Below are 14,553 nucleotides of genomic sequence, written 5' to 3'. Positions count from 1 at the left end.
CTTTGGTCCCCATCCCAGCCACGGCCTCCCCCCATCAGACCCTCCATGACCCTCATGAGAAGTGTCAGCATTCACAAAAGCTTTCTCCCTCGCTGGGCCCAGGGCAGGAGCCACTTACAAGTTGTTCACGTCACTTTCTCCAGCCTCGTCCAGCTGGCGGTCACTCATCTGCAGGTTGCCTGGGAACCTGGGATTCTGGAAGGGAGGCAGAGGAAAGGAGTCAGGACAGGAGACATGAAGAGCTCTCTCTCAGCTGGGCGTGGTGGCACACGCCTATGGTCCCAGCTACTTGGGAGGCCGAGGTGGGAGGATCGCTTGAGCCTAGGAGTTCAAGGCTACAGTTCAAGGCCACTGCACTCCAGCTTGGTTACAGAGTGAGACCCTACCTCAAAACAAACAAAAAAGAAAAAAAGAAAAACCACTGGTATCATCAATCATTGCCCAATATCTGCAGCATGATCCTGTCATCTGTGTGGTTTGTCCCTGTGGCAAAAAGGAAAAGGCCACAGAGATGGGTGGCCATCCCATCGTGGGGCATCTACATGTACAAGTGGATACTTTAGGCTCTAGGCCAGGTGCGGTGGCTCACGCCTGTAATCCCAGCACTTTGGAGGCCAAAGTGGGTGGATCACTTGAGGTCAGGAGTTAGAGACCAGGCTGGCCAACGTGGCAAAACCCTGTGTCAGCTAAAAATACAAAAATTAGCCGGGTGTGGTGGTGCACGCCTGTAGTCCCAGCTCCTTGGGAGTTTGAGGCAGAATTGCTTGAACCCGGGAGGCGGAGGTTGCAGTGAGTTGAGATCGCACCACCGCACTCCAGCGTGGGCAACAGAGTGAGACTCCGTCTCTCCCTGCGAAAAAAAAAAAAAAAAAAAAGAAAATCCCCATTGCGGACTTTCCTGCTGGGCTCCATGGTGCCAAGGCCTCTGAGGCTTGACCTGGCACCTGGGACACAGTTTTCCTTTGCCGTAAGTCATACACGCTGAGATTACAACCTCTGACCTCAATTTCAGCACCTTCACCTCTACTCCATCCCCAGCTATGCACACCCACTCCAGACTCTGCCATCACCTAAAACATCCCTGCCTAGACCTCCCCACTCCAGCGTCTCCCTCTCTGGCTGCATCGCCCAGGCCTCTGCCCTTCCAGTCCTCTCCTGCCCTCAAGTCCACCCACTGCTCACGCTTCTGTCTCGGAGATGGCCAGTCCCCTCCTGCTCCCTCTGCTCCCCATCTCTCTGCCTGCCTTTGCTTCCTGGCTCAGTCTTGACATCATGACTGGTGGCCTGGCTCCACTTCCCCACACCCTGCCTGCCTTTCCACCACACTGCTTGGAAGACCTGCTGACAGCCTGGGTCCTTGTCATCGGCTCTGCACCTAGGGCCAGCTGCCGACTGTCCCTGGAGAAAGACTCACAGCTGGTGTCACTATGCATTCACGCTCTCTGGCCTGAACATCCGTCTCAGTTAGCTCGGGCAGTTATAACAAGATACCATGCACTGGGTGGCTTAACCCATAGAGAGTGTCTCGCAGTTCTTGAGACCAGGGAGTCCAAAGTCAAGGTGTTGACAGATTCGGTGCCTGGTAAGGGGCCTCATCCTGGTTACACTGCTTACATGGCAGAGGAGGGGGAAGCCAGCTCTCTCCTGTTTCTCTCTCTTTTTTTATTTTTTAGAGACATGGCCTCACTGTTGCCCACGCTGGAGGGCAGTGGCATGATCGTTGCTCACTGCAGCCTCGACTTCCTGGGCTCAAGCGATCCTCCACCTCAGCCTGCTCAGTAGCTGGTACTACAGGCGTACACCACCATGAGGGCTGATTTTTTGTTTCTTTTTTTGTATTTTTAGTAGAGATGGGGTTTCGCCACATTGGCCAGGCTGGTCTTGAACTCCTGACCTCAGGTGATCCGCCCGCCTCGGCCTCCCAAAGTGCTGGGATTACAGGCATGAGCCACCACACCCGGCCAGAGAATGATTTTTCTTTAATGTGTGCGGGATATTTTTGTTGTTGTTTTCGAGACGGAGTCTCACTCTGTTGCCCAGGCTGGAGTGCAATGGCATGATCTCAGCTCACTGCAACCTCAGCCCCTTGGGTTCAAGCGATTCTCCTGCCTCAGCCTCCCGAGTAGCTGGAATTAACAGGCACGCACCACCATGCCTGGCTAATTTTTTTGTATTTTTAGTGGAGATGGGGTTTCACCTTGTTGCCCAGGCTGGTCTTGAACTCCTGACCTCAGGTGATCCACCTGCCTCGGCCTCCCAGAGTGCTGGGATTACAAGCGTGAGCCACTGTGCCTGGCCAAAAAAAAGTTTTTTTTAAGAGACAGGGTCTCACTGTGTTGCCCAGGCTGGTCTCACCTCAAGCCTTGGCCTCCCCAAATGCTGGGATTGCAGGTGTGAGACACTCTGCCCAGCCTCCTTCCCCACTCTTGTATCGCTAATTGCTAAAAACTGGAAAAGTCCTTTGATCCTCCACACTTGGACAATACCAGCTTCCCCATTTTCTCTGCTTTCTAAAACCAGGAAAAACAAGACAGCAGTGAGCTTGAGAGCCTTTGGAAGCAAAGCCAGCTGCATCCTCATTCGACCCCAATTGTCCAAGCCCACGTGACCATTCCCTTCTGCCCTTCCACGCTATTAAAAGCTAGAGACCTAGCTATTGGCACCAGCTGCTTCTGATGCCACTGAACGATGCTGTCTTCCCATACACAAGGGAAAGGGACCCCTTTGGCCTCTATCACCCCCGCAGCCCCACTGCACCAGCTCCCAACCCAGTCCTCTTCCTCCTTAACCTTCTTCCCAGTCTTGCTTTCTCTATGCCCTCCTTTCTCTCCTTTTCCACCTAAAATCCTACCCTAGGCCCTTCCTCCTCCCATTTTCCATTTAACACTTTTTTTTTTTTTTTTTTTTTTTTTGAGACAGAGTCTTGCTGTCACCCAGGCTGGAGTGCAGTGGCGCCATCTCAGCTCACTGCAACCTCAGCCTCCTGGGTTGAAGCCATTCTCAAGCCTCAGCCTCCTTTGAGTAGCTGGGATTACAGGTGCGTGTCACCATGCCCAGCTAATTTTTGTGTTTTTAGTAGAGATGGGGGTTTCACTAAGTTGGTCAGGCTGGTTTCCAACTCCTGGCCTCAAGTGATCCTCCTGCCTTGGCCTTCCACTGTGTGGAGATCAGAGGTGTGAGTCACCACATCCAGCTCATTTTAACACTTTCAATCTCTACTCCCAAAACGTCTTTTTTTTTTTTTTGAGATTGAGTCTTGCTCTGTCGCCCAGTCTGGAGTGCAGAGGCAGCATCTCAGCTCACTGCAACCTCCGCCTCCCAGGTTCAAGCAATTCTCCTGCCTCAGCCTCCCGAGTAGCTGGGACTACAGGCGAGAGCTAATTTCTTTTTGTATTTTTAGTAGAGACGGAATTTTGCCATGTTGGCCAGGCTGGTCTTGAACTCCAGACCTCAGACGAACCGCCCGCCTTGGCCAAAGTGCTGGGATGACAGGCGTGAGCCAATGCGCCCGACCCCAAAACATCTTAAATCCAGTTCTCACCTTTCCCTGCCTCCTCATGACACCTTTACCAGAGCCCGGTCCTCCCTCCAATCACACGCTACAAGTCCCCTCCCCTCCAGTCTCTCAGCCTCTCCCTCCTGCTTCTTCACCTTGCAATCCAGCCCAAGTGCAGCCCGATCCCCGCCTCGGCCTCTGACGCCCTGGCCTGGCTCAGCCTCATTTCTGGTTTACATTGCCTCCTATGTGCCCACTCCTCTGCCTGACCCCCGTTGTCTCCCATAGTTGCCAGACCCCTGCACACCCCTCAGCTGCTCGCCTCCCCCACCTCACACTATCCATCGTGTCACCTTCTTCTCTCTTTTTTCTGTGAAATAGGGCCTCACTCTGTTGCCCAGGCAGGACGGCAGTGATGCGATCATAGCTCAGTGCATCCTTGACCTCCCAGGCTCAAGGCATCCTCCCACCTCAGCCTCCCAAGTAGCTGGGACTACAGTTGCACACTACCACGCCCGGCTAATTTTTTAATTTTTTGTAGAGACAGGGTCTTGCTATGGCCCAGGCTCGAACTCCTGGACTTAAGCAATCCACCCTCCTTGGCCTCCCAAAATGCTGGGATTATAGGCACAAGAAACCCCACCCAGCCTCATTTCCTGCCAATCTTCAGGCAGTCCCTGCTTCTTTGACTGTCCCATGGACAACTGTCCTAATTCTGGCTCTCATCATTGTCCACACTGGCCACCTGGATCTTTCAAGTCCACTTTGTGCACTGCCCCCAGGAAAAGCAACGTAAAATGCAGAATGGCCCGTGTCATTGCCTGATCCCCATTGGGTACCGAAGAGTCCAAGGTGCGGCTCAGGCGGGTGCCGAGGCCTCTGTGACTGAGATGTTGTTTTCCACTCTGCCCGGCGTCACACCAGAGTGGATCTAAGCCAGGTGTGGTGGTGAGCATCTGTGGTGGGGCAGGAGGATCTCTTGAGCCCAGGAATTTGAGGCTGCAGTGAGCTAAGGTGATCCACCTCTAGCCTGGCCAACATGGCGAAATCCCACCTCTACTAAATTAGCCAGGCGTGTTGGCTCCTGACTGTAGTCCCAGCTACTTGGGAGGCTGAGACATGAGAATGGCTTGAACCCAGGAGGTAGAGGTGGCAGTGAGGTGAGATCGTGCCACACTGCACTCCAGCCTGAGTGACAGAGTGAGACTCCATCTCAAAAAAATAAAATAAAATAAAAATAAAATAAAAAGATTAAAAGACAGATCTGTACGGGAACTTGGCTATAGAAATTGTAGGAATTGCTGAGTGCCGTGGCTCACGCCTGTAATCCCAGCACTTTGAGAGGCCAAGGCAGGTGGATCTAGAGGTTGGGAGTTCTAGACCAACCTGATGAACATGGAGAAACCTCATCTCTACTAAAAAAAAGACACAAAATTAGCCAGGCATGGTGGTGCATGTCTGTAATCCCAGCTACTCAGGAGACTGAGGCAGGACAATTGCTTGAACCTGGGAGGCGGAGGTTTCGGTGAGCCGAGATCACCCCATTGCACTCCAGCCTGGGCAACAAGAGCGAAACTCTCTCTCAAAAAATAAAAAATAAAAAACAAAAGGAATTGTAGTAGTTTTGCCCTGTCACTCAGGCTGGAGTACAGTGACATGATCATAGCTTACAGCAGCCTTCAACTCCAGAACTCAAATGATCCTCTTGCCTCCTGAGTAGCTGGGACTACAGGCATACACCACCACCTCTGGCTAATTGTAATTTTTTTGTAGAGACAGGGTCTTGCTATGACCCAGGCTGGTCTCAAACTCCTGGTCTTAAGCGATCCTCCAGCCTCGATCTTCCAAAATGCTCAGATTACAGGCATGAGCCACTGTGCCTGGACAGGAATTGTTTTTATTAACAGTAAAATCAATGCTTCTGTAACATTTTCATAAGGCAATCTAGTGGCTAGGGTCACCCTTCCTTTTTTTTTTTTTTTGAGACAGAGTCTCATTTTGTCTCCCAGGCTGGAATGCAGTGGTGTGGTTTTGGCTCACTGCAACCTCTGCCTCCTGGTCTCGGGTTCAAGCGATTCTCCTGCCTCAGCCTCCCGAGTAGCTGGGACTATAGGCATGCATCACCACCATGGGTAAGTTTTGTACTTTTAGTAGAGACGGGGTTTTGCCATGTTGGCCAGGCCAGTCTTGAACCCCTGACCTCAGGTGATCCGTCCGCCTGGGCCTCCCAAAGAGCTAGGATTATAGGCGTAAGCCACCATGCCTGGCCAGTTGTTCTTTCTAGCTGCAAAATGGGGAACAAAGGGTGCAGAAGACATGGGCCAAAATCCCAGCCCTCGTCACGCCCCGTGGGCCTGGCGGCGGCTTTCCTCTCACACAGCTGAGGTACATGATGTGCACACTTCCTCAGAAGCCTGGGCTGTCTATTACCTGAAAGAGCTGACAACTGAGCCTAGGGAGGGGCTGAGGGGATGGAGCAGGGGAGGCGGCGGTGGCGGCAGAACTGTCCACAGAGACACACTTTGGTGTGGTACTCCATCTTCGTTCTTAGCGGTTTCAGGTAGATGCTGCACAGCTGGCCATACCCCTCGCTCAGGTGGCCCTTTTAGGAAGAGGAGGAGAAACAGAGTCAAAAACAAGAACATGACAGTCGAGAGATCTGCGGCCAGGAATTCTCTGGTAAGGAATCTATCTTCTTTTTTTCTCCCCTTTATTTTATTTATTTAGAGATGGGGTCTAGCTCTGTTGCCCAGGCTGGAGTGCAGTGGCACGATCTTGGCTCACTGCAGCCTCCGCCTCCTGGGTTCAAGTGATTCTCCTGCTTCAGCCTCCCGAGTAGCTGGGATTACAGGCATGTGCCACCAGCCTGGTCAATTTTTATATTTTTAGTAGAGATATGGTTTCACCATGTTGCCCAGGCTGGTCTCAAACTCCTGGCCTTGAGTGATCCGCCTGCCTTGGCCTCCCAGAAGGCTGGGATTACACTACAGGTGTGAGCCACCACGCCCAGCTAATTTTTGTAGTTTTTAGTAGAGATGGGGTTTCACCATGTTGGCCAGACTAGTCTCGAACTCCTGATCTCAGGTGATCTGCCCACCTCTGCCTCCCAAAGTGCTGGGATTACAGGCGTGAGCCACCGCACCCAGCCATCTACCTTTATTCTTAAATGTAAAATAGAATCAATCTATTTTTCTCACTTAATATGCTGCAATTTTATTCAACTTCTTAAACTTTCTTTCATTATTTTTAGTGACTGACTAGTATTATTGTAATTTATTGAACTGACTCAATAAATTCAAATGAGCTGAAGCCAATTCAAACCAGTTGAAATTTTTACTATCATAAACCATTTCAATGAACGTTCCTTACAGCACAATCTTTTGTACAAACATAAGGACTTTCTTTGATAAATTCTGGACAAAGCTGCCTACTTAAGAATGTTGAGTCTGGCCAGGTACAGTGAGTGGCTCATGCCTGTAATCCCAGCACTTTGGGAGGCCGAGGAGGGAGGATTGCTTGAGCTCGGGAGTTTGAGACCAGCCTGGCCAACATGGTGAAACCCCATCTCCACAAAACATTAAAAAATTAGCTGGCCATGGTGGTGTGCACCTGTGGTCTCAGCTATTCAGGAGGCTGAAGTGGGAGGATCACTTGAGCCCAGGAAGTTGAGGCTGCAGTGAGCTGTGATCATGTCACCATACCTCCAGCCTTGGTGACAGAGCAAGAAACTGTCTCAAAACACCACCACCACCACCAACACACACACAAAAGACTGCCTCCTTGGTACAGGGGAAGTAAAGATAAATAATAAAATAACAAACGCTTGTACTCCTGCACTGAGGAAGTCCTCCCTAAGGACTATGAAGAATTCTACTGCCTCAAATCACTGCTGTGATCGGGGAAGGAAAATCTGCCCTAAATTCACAAAACCTTAAGCTGAGAATTTAATTTCAAGTGATCTCAATCGAAGCAAATACCAATTCTCCATGGAGGAACCTGCCTTCATTACAGACTTCAAAGAATTCTCCACAGATAAAATTCCAAGGAAGATGAGCAGCTTAAGGTAGAAAATAACCGAACATAAAACTACACAGCATGGGCAAAATGCACCAAAAGGGACGGAGGACAGAAACAAATCTCTAAAGACTTTAGATAATAGAATTACAAAATATATATGAAATGACTTTGGTTCATATATCTAAAGAAATAAGAGACTGTTTCAATATATATGCAGAGCATAATAAATTGTAAAGGAGGAGAAGCAGGGCCAGACACAGTGGCTCCTCCTGCCTGTAATCCCAGTGCTTTGGGAGGCTGAGGTGGCAGATCGCTTAAGCCCAGGGGTTCGAGACCACCCCGGGCAACGTGGCAAAACCCTGCGTCTACAAAAATTAGCTGGGTTTGGTGGTGCACACCTGTTTTCCCAGCTACTTGGGAGGCTGAGGTGGAAGGATCACCTGAGCTCAGGAGGTTGAGGCTGCAGTAAGCCATGATCACGCCACTGCACTCCAGCCTGGGTGACAGAGTGAGACCCTGTCTCAAACAACAACAACAACAACAACAACAACAACAACAACAACAACCTCCCCCCGCGAAAAATAAGCAGATTATAAAAAAAATAGAACTTCAAGAAATGAAAATTGTACTAATTGGGCCAGGTGTGGTGGCTCATGCCTGTATAATCCTAGCAATTTGAGAGGCCGAGGCATTGGATTGCCTGAGGTTAGGAGTTCGAAACCAGCCTGGCCAACATGGTGAAACCCCATCTCTACTAAACATATAAAATTAGCTGGGCGTGGTGTCACATGCCTGTAATCCCAGCTACTTGGGAGGCTGAGACAGGAGAATTGCTTGAACCTGGGAGGCGGAGGTTGCAGTGAGCAGAGATCATGCCATTGCACTCCAGCCTGGGCAACAAAAGCAAAACTCTGTCTCAAAAAAAAGAAGAAGTAGAAGAAAAGAAAATAAAACTGTACTAAATGAAATTGAAAACCTTATGGAGAAGCTTAATAACACATTAGACCCAACTGGAGAGGAGGCAAACTGAAGGCTGGAGCTGATAAAAATTATCCAGAATACAGCAAAGACAAATAGGTAGAAAAAACTGAAAGAGTGGTTTAGAGACATGAGGGGTAGGATGAGAAAGTCTGACACAGGTCTAGCCAAAATCTGAGAAGGGGCTGGGCACGGTGACTGATGCCTGTAATCCCAACCCTTTGGGAGGCCGTGGAGGGAAGATCACTTGAGGTCAGGAGTTCGAGACCAGCCTGGGCAACATGGCAAAACCCTGTCTCCACTAAAATGTAAAAATTAGCTGGGTGTGGTGCTAAGTACCGTAATTCTAGCTATTCGGGAGGCTGAGGCAGGAGAATCGCTTCCACCTGGGCGGTGGAGATTGCAGTGAGCTGAGATTATGCCAGTGCACTCTGGCCTAGACAACAGAACAAGACTCTGTCTCCACAAAAAGAAAACGACATTCTTTTTTTGTTTTTTTTTTGAGACAAAGTCTCGCTCTGTCACCTAGGCTGGAGTGCAGGGGCGCGATCTCAGCTCACTGCGAACTCCGCCTCCCAGGTTCATGCCATTCTCCTGCCTCAGCCTCCCAGGTAGCTGGGACTACAGGCGCCCACCACCAAGCCTGGCTAGTTTTCTGTATTTTTTTTTTTAGTAGAGACGGGGTTTCACCGTGTTAGCCAGGATGGTCTCAATCTCCTGACCTCATGATCCGCCTGCCTCGGCCTCCAAAAGTGCTGGGATTACAGGCATGAGCCACTGCGCCTGGCCAAAAACGACATTCTTAAACATGCAAACACGGTGTTAGCCACCAGTAGACTCTCAATTATGGAAGTTATAAAACAAATAATCCAGGCAGAAAGAAAGTGATCTCAGATGGAAGGTCTATGGAAAGCACAGAATAAAACAAGGAAAATAAAACAATAACTTACAGAGTTTAAAGATAAACATAACCAAAACCAAAATACATGGTTATGCTAACAGATAAATTGAGGGACTGAATGGAACTAAAATATTCTAAAGTCTTTGTGTTATACAGGAAACAAAGATATGAAAGGCAGACCTAGATAAAACAAGCAAGCATTTTGTAATTATTAGAGAACATGCCAAAAACAAAAAAAGTAGATTTGTTTTTTAACCTCCAAATAGTAATGAGGAAAAAACAGAATGAGAAAAAAATACCCAGCCAATCCAAAAAAAGGCAAGGAATGAGAGAAATAGAAGTAGAACAGATGGGACAAATACAAAGCATAGAATAAAATTGGAGACAGAAATCTAAACATACCATGTAGCATAATAAATGTAAATAGACTAAATGCCCAGTTAAAAAAACAAAGACTACCATCCTGGATAAAAAAACAACAACCACAAACCACACAAAAATCCAACCAAATGTTATTTATAGGTGTTATTTCTAAAACATAAAAATACAGGAATGCTTCAAGTAAAAAGATGGAGAAATATATACCAGGCAAATTCTAACAAAAAGGAAAAAGACCTAAGCTTTACATGTTACAGGGAATGTTTTCTAGCACACAGTTGGGAAATCTGGGGACAACTCTCAACTTTGTTCTGGTACCTAATTTTGTGACTTTAGGACAAGCTGCTTCCCTTTCTGGGCCTGTGTTTCCTCACCTATGATAGGTAGACAGGACTACATAGTTGCCAGTGTTTTATAGGTACAGACAGATACAGGTAAGACTGTGCAAAATGGCTAAAGTAGTAGTTTTCAACTGGTAGAGGCAAAAGAACTTATCAGAATCAACCAGGGAGTCTTTTTTTTGTTTTTTTGAGACAGAGTCTCACTCTGTCACCCAGGCTGGAGTGCAGCGGCCCAGTCTTGGCTCATCACAACCTCCGTCTCCCAGGTTCAAGCGATTCTTCTGCCTCAGCCTCCCAAGTAGCTGGGATTACAGGCACACGCCACCACACCCAGCTAATTTTTGTATTTTTAGTAGAGCCGGGGTTTCACCATGTTGGCCAGGTTGGTCTCAAACTCCTGACCTCAGGTGATCTGCCTGCCTCAGCCTCCCAAAGTGCTAGGATAACAGGCATGAGCCCTGTGCCTGGCCAAGGGAGATTCTTCAAAATGTAGATTACCCCTCTCCATATACACACCCACAGACATCAGAATCTGGGGTGATTGTGGTGTGTGTATAGAAATGCTCTTTTCCATTGACTGTGATATTGCCACCTACCTCCCCCCTCATCCTAAAGCACTGATAATCTCTAAACAGGAAAGAAAAAGCTCTGGCATTAAGAATTGGGTATGCTAATTCTAATTCTCAATGCACTATGACTCCAACGGGACCAGTGGAAGGAGAAGAGAAATAGGAACTGTGGGCTGGGCACAGTGGCTCATGTGTGTGATCCCAGCACTTTGGAAGGCTGAGGTGGGAGGATCACTTGAGGCCAGGAGTTCAAGACCAGCCTGGGCAGCATAGCGAAACCCCCATCTCTACCAAAAAAAAAAAAAAAAGCAGGAACCATGGCCATGTGGCTACTGCTGAGAGATCCCAACTCTTGGACAGCTTTGTGACATGAGTTTCCATTGGCAGGAGAAGCTCCCAGGCCCTGGAAACTTCCTGAAGCGTCCAGGGACCCCAGGCAAGACTATGGATATCGTGGTACTCTTTGGGGGCATCCTTAGTCCCTCTCTGGCACTCATGGGAGAAATCCTCAACAAACTGAACGAGATGAATTTATTTCACCCTCCAGTCCTTGCTCTGTGGCCTCAGGGGAAGGACAGGAGAAGCAGGTGGCTCCTGGGTACATCTCCAGACTCACCCACATCCTGCTCATGTCACTCAATTCATTTCTGTATTTCAGAGAGTCCTTCAGGACCTGCAGGAGCAAAAGAACAGCCTGTGAGAGAATGGAGAAGGAAGGAAAGACAAAGGAAGGAGGATGGAGAGAGGCGGAAGTAAACCTGGGGCAGGGAAACAGGCTGATGGGAGAGAGGCTCACCCACCTCTAATGGGGAACCCAAAGGCCAGGAGAAGGGGGCAGTGTGGGAGAGGACAGCAGCCTCTGTGGCCCAGGCAGTCACTTTCCCCACAGGTGTCCCTGGCTCCCTGCCACCCCACAGCCCCAGAAACTCACGTTCAGGTGTCCGTCTCAGAGGAGTTTGTGGAACACATGGCAGAACTTCCAGCAGAGCACTGCGTTGCTAGACAGAGGCAGGCGGTTGACAACAGACCAGAAGGTCTGTGCCCCTTTCTCATGGTGGGTGCCCAGTATGCACAGTGAGGGGAGGGTTATGGAAAACAATGGCATGGGCTCTGCTTCCCAGGATCCAGCCTGCACCCAGCCACTGCAGGGAACCAAGCCTGCACCCAGCCACCCCGGGGAAGAGAGGCTGCACCCAGCCACCGCGGGGGACCCAGCCTGCACCCAGCCACCGCGGGGGAGAGAGGCTGCACCCAGCCACCGCGGGGGACCGAGCCTGCACCCAGCCACCGAGGGGGACCGAGCCTGCACCCAGCCACCGCGGGGGAACGAGCCTGCACCCAGCCACTGCGGGGGATAAAGGCTGCACTCAGCCACTGTAGGGGACCAAGCCTGCACCCAGCCACCGAGGGGGACCGAGCCTGCACCCAGCCACCGCGGGGGACCGAGCCTGCACCCAGCCACCGCGGGGGAGAGAGGCTGCACCCAGCCACTGCGGGGGATAAAGGCTGCACCCAGCCACTGCGGGGGATAAAGGCTGCACCCAGCCACTGCAGGGGACCGAGCAGTTGTGCAAGTTGTGGTTGGCAGTGCCTTGGAGGGAGTGCCGCTCAGAGCTAAGACACCATGGAACTGTACATTCCTTCTGGGAGTTTTAGAGTAGATGGGAATACTTGTTCTAATAAAATCCACTTGAGTAGACAATTTCCTGAGATGCAAGCATCTTAAAAGAGAGGTGTCTTTTTCTAATTTGCATAAATACCCTGTAGGCCATGGTGGTACTGGGTTGCCATTTCTATGAGAATGCTGAGTTGATGACACGTCCTTCGGGAATAACTACAGCTATTTGTTGTGGTGGTTGAGATAGGGTCTTGCTCTGTCACCCAGACTGGAGTGCAGTGGTGCGATCATAGCTCACTGTAACCTCGAACTCCTGGGTTCAGGCAATCCTCCTACCTCAGCCTCCCAAGTAGCTGGGGCTATAGGCATGCACCACTATGCCCGGCTCATTTTTAAAGTTTTGGTAGAGATGAGGTCTTGCTGTGTTGCCCAGGCTGGTCTCAAGTTCCTGGCCTCAAGTGATCCTCCCGTCTTGGCCTCGCAAAGAACTGGGGTTACAGTCATGAACCACTGTGTCTGGCCTCGTGACATCTAACTTTTAAACAACATTTGAGAGCTTCCTCAGGTTCTTTCTTATGCATTATTAAAAGTGAGGGTGTGCAGGCTGGGCGCAGTGACTCACGCCTGTAATCCCAGCACTTTGGGGGGCCGAGGTGGGTGGATCACCTGAGGTCAGGTGTTCAAGATCAGCCTGACCAACACAGTGAAACTCCATCTCTACTAAAAATACAAAATTAGCTGGGCGTGGTGGTGGGCGCCTGTAATCCCAGCTACTCAGGAGGCTGAGGCAAGAGAATCGCTTGAACCTGGGAGGTGGAGGTTGCAGTGAGCCAAGATCATGCCACTGCACTCCAGCCAGGGTGACAGAGCAAGACTCCGTCTCAAAAAAAAAAAAAAAAAGTGAGGGTGTGCTTCCGCTCCTCATCAAGTACCTTGGTTCCTGCAGGGAATCCTGCACCTTGACCCCTTGGCTCCTCCTCCAGGCAGCACCTCTGGCCCCTTTCCATTTAGCCAGCCTTGTGCTTGCCTTGACAGCAGCAATCTTTGTCTAAAATGCCCTTTCCGTAAACCTCAACACCCCACTTCTTTCATAAACCTGCCTGGCCCCATTCAGGGGCACCTTCAATCTCCCCACACCTTAAATTCCCCATATATGGAATCTTGGAACCGCTTCTCCCCAGGCCTAATTCCAAACACACCCACCCCCTGCAGATAGTCGTCAGTTTGCATGTAATAAATGTCCATCAGAGTCGAGCGCAGTGGCTCACGCCTCTAATCCCAGCACTTTGGGAGGCTGAGGCGGGCGGATCACCTGAGGTCAGAGTTCAAGTCCAGCCTGACCAATATGGTGAAACCCCGTCCCTACTAAAAATACAAAATTAGCCCAGTGTGGTGGTGCATGCCTGCAAGCCCAGCTACTTGGGAGGCTGAGGCAGGAGAACTGCTTAAACCTGTGAGACAGAGATTACAGTGAGCTGAGATCGCGCCATTGCACTCCAGCCTGGGCAATGAGCGAAACTCCGTCTCAACAACAAAAGCCCTCTCCATAAACCTGCACATCCCACTTCTTCCATAAACCTGCCTGGCCCCGTTCAGGGGCACCTTCAATCTCTCCACACCTTGAGTTCCCCATATATGGGATCCTGGAACCGCTTCTCCCCAGGACTAATTCCAGACACACCCACCCCCTGCAGATAGTTGTCAGTTTGCATGTAATAAATGTCCATGAGAGTCGGGCGTGGTGGCTCACGGCTGTAATCCCAGCACTTTGGGAGGCTGAGGCAGGTGGATCACGAGGTCAGGAGATCGAGACCAGCCTGGCCAACATGGTGAAACCCCATCTCTACTAAAAGTACAAAAATTAGCTGGGCGTGGTGGTGCATGCCTGTAATCCCAGCTACTTGGGAGGCTGAGGCAGGAGAATCGCTTGAACCTGGGAGTTGGAGGTTGCAGTGGGAGTTGGAGATTGCACCACTGCACTCCAGCCTGGGCGACAGAGCGAGACTCCATCTCAAAAATAAATAAATGTCCCTCTGGCCTCCCATGATTTTAAGTTCGGCTATTCCAGATCTCTGTCATTAGTGAGCTCTTTTTTGAAGTGAGGAGAGAATTTCCACTTTTGTAATTGCGTGCTTCAACAAGATTCACAGACCCAGTAACTGGGCACTGTCAGCTGTTAGGCCAACTCTGTGCCCGGAACGTTAGGCTTTACTCAGTAAGGCTCAGGTCGCAAGTGCACTGTCATTTAGGGCAGA

At 50.1% G+C, this 14,553-nt stretch overlaps 1 protein-coding gene across 3 annotated transcripts in view; it reads right to left on the bottom strand.

Annotated features, from left to right (window-relative positions):
* Positions 1 to 11,328, bottom strand: part of LOC129489842 (huntingtin-interacting protein 1-like) — a 60,768-nt gene extending 49,440 nt beyond the window's left edge. For 2 of the 3 annotated variants that reach the window (XM_063646338.1, XM_055293017.2), the window contains exons 1-3: positions 11,297 to 11,328; positions 6,018 to 6,098; positions 119 to 195 (exon numbers count right to left, since the gene is read on the bottom strand). In XM_063646338.1, the coding sequence (XP_063502408.1) occupies positions 119 to 195; positions 6,018 to 6,098; positions 11,297 to 11,311 (173 nt within the window). In that variant the 5' untranslated portion in view covers positions 11,312 to 11,328. The remainder of the gene's footprint in view (positions 1 to 118; positions 196 to 6,017; positions 6,099 to 11,296) is intronic. The other variant, XM_063646339.1, reaches the window with a different exon arrangement.
* Positions 11,329 to 14,553: the final 3,225 nt, after the last annotated feature.

This window comes from Symphalangus syndactylus, chromosome 9 (assembly GCF_028878055.3).
Source record: "Symphalangus syndactylus isolate Jambi chromosome 9, NHGRI_mSymSyn1-v2.1_pri, whole genome shotgun sequence".
Taxonomy (NCBI): Eukaryota; Metazoa; Chordata; class Mammalia; order Primates; family Hylobatidae; genus Symphalangus; species Symphalangus syndactylus.
This window is presented reverse-complemented; position numbering and strand designations above follow the sequence as displayed.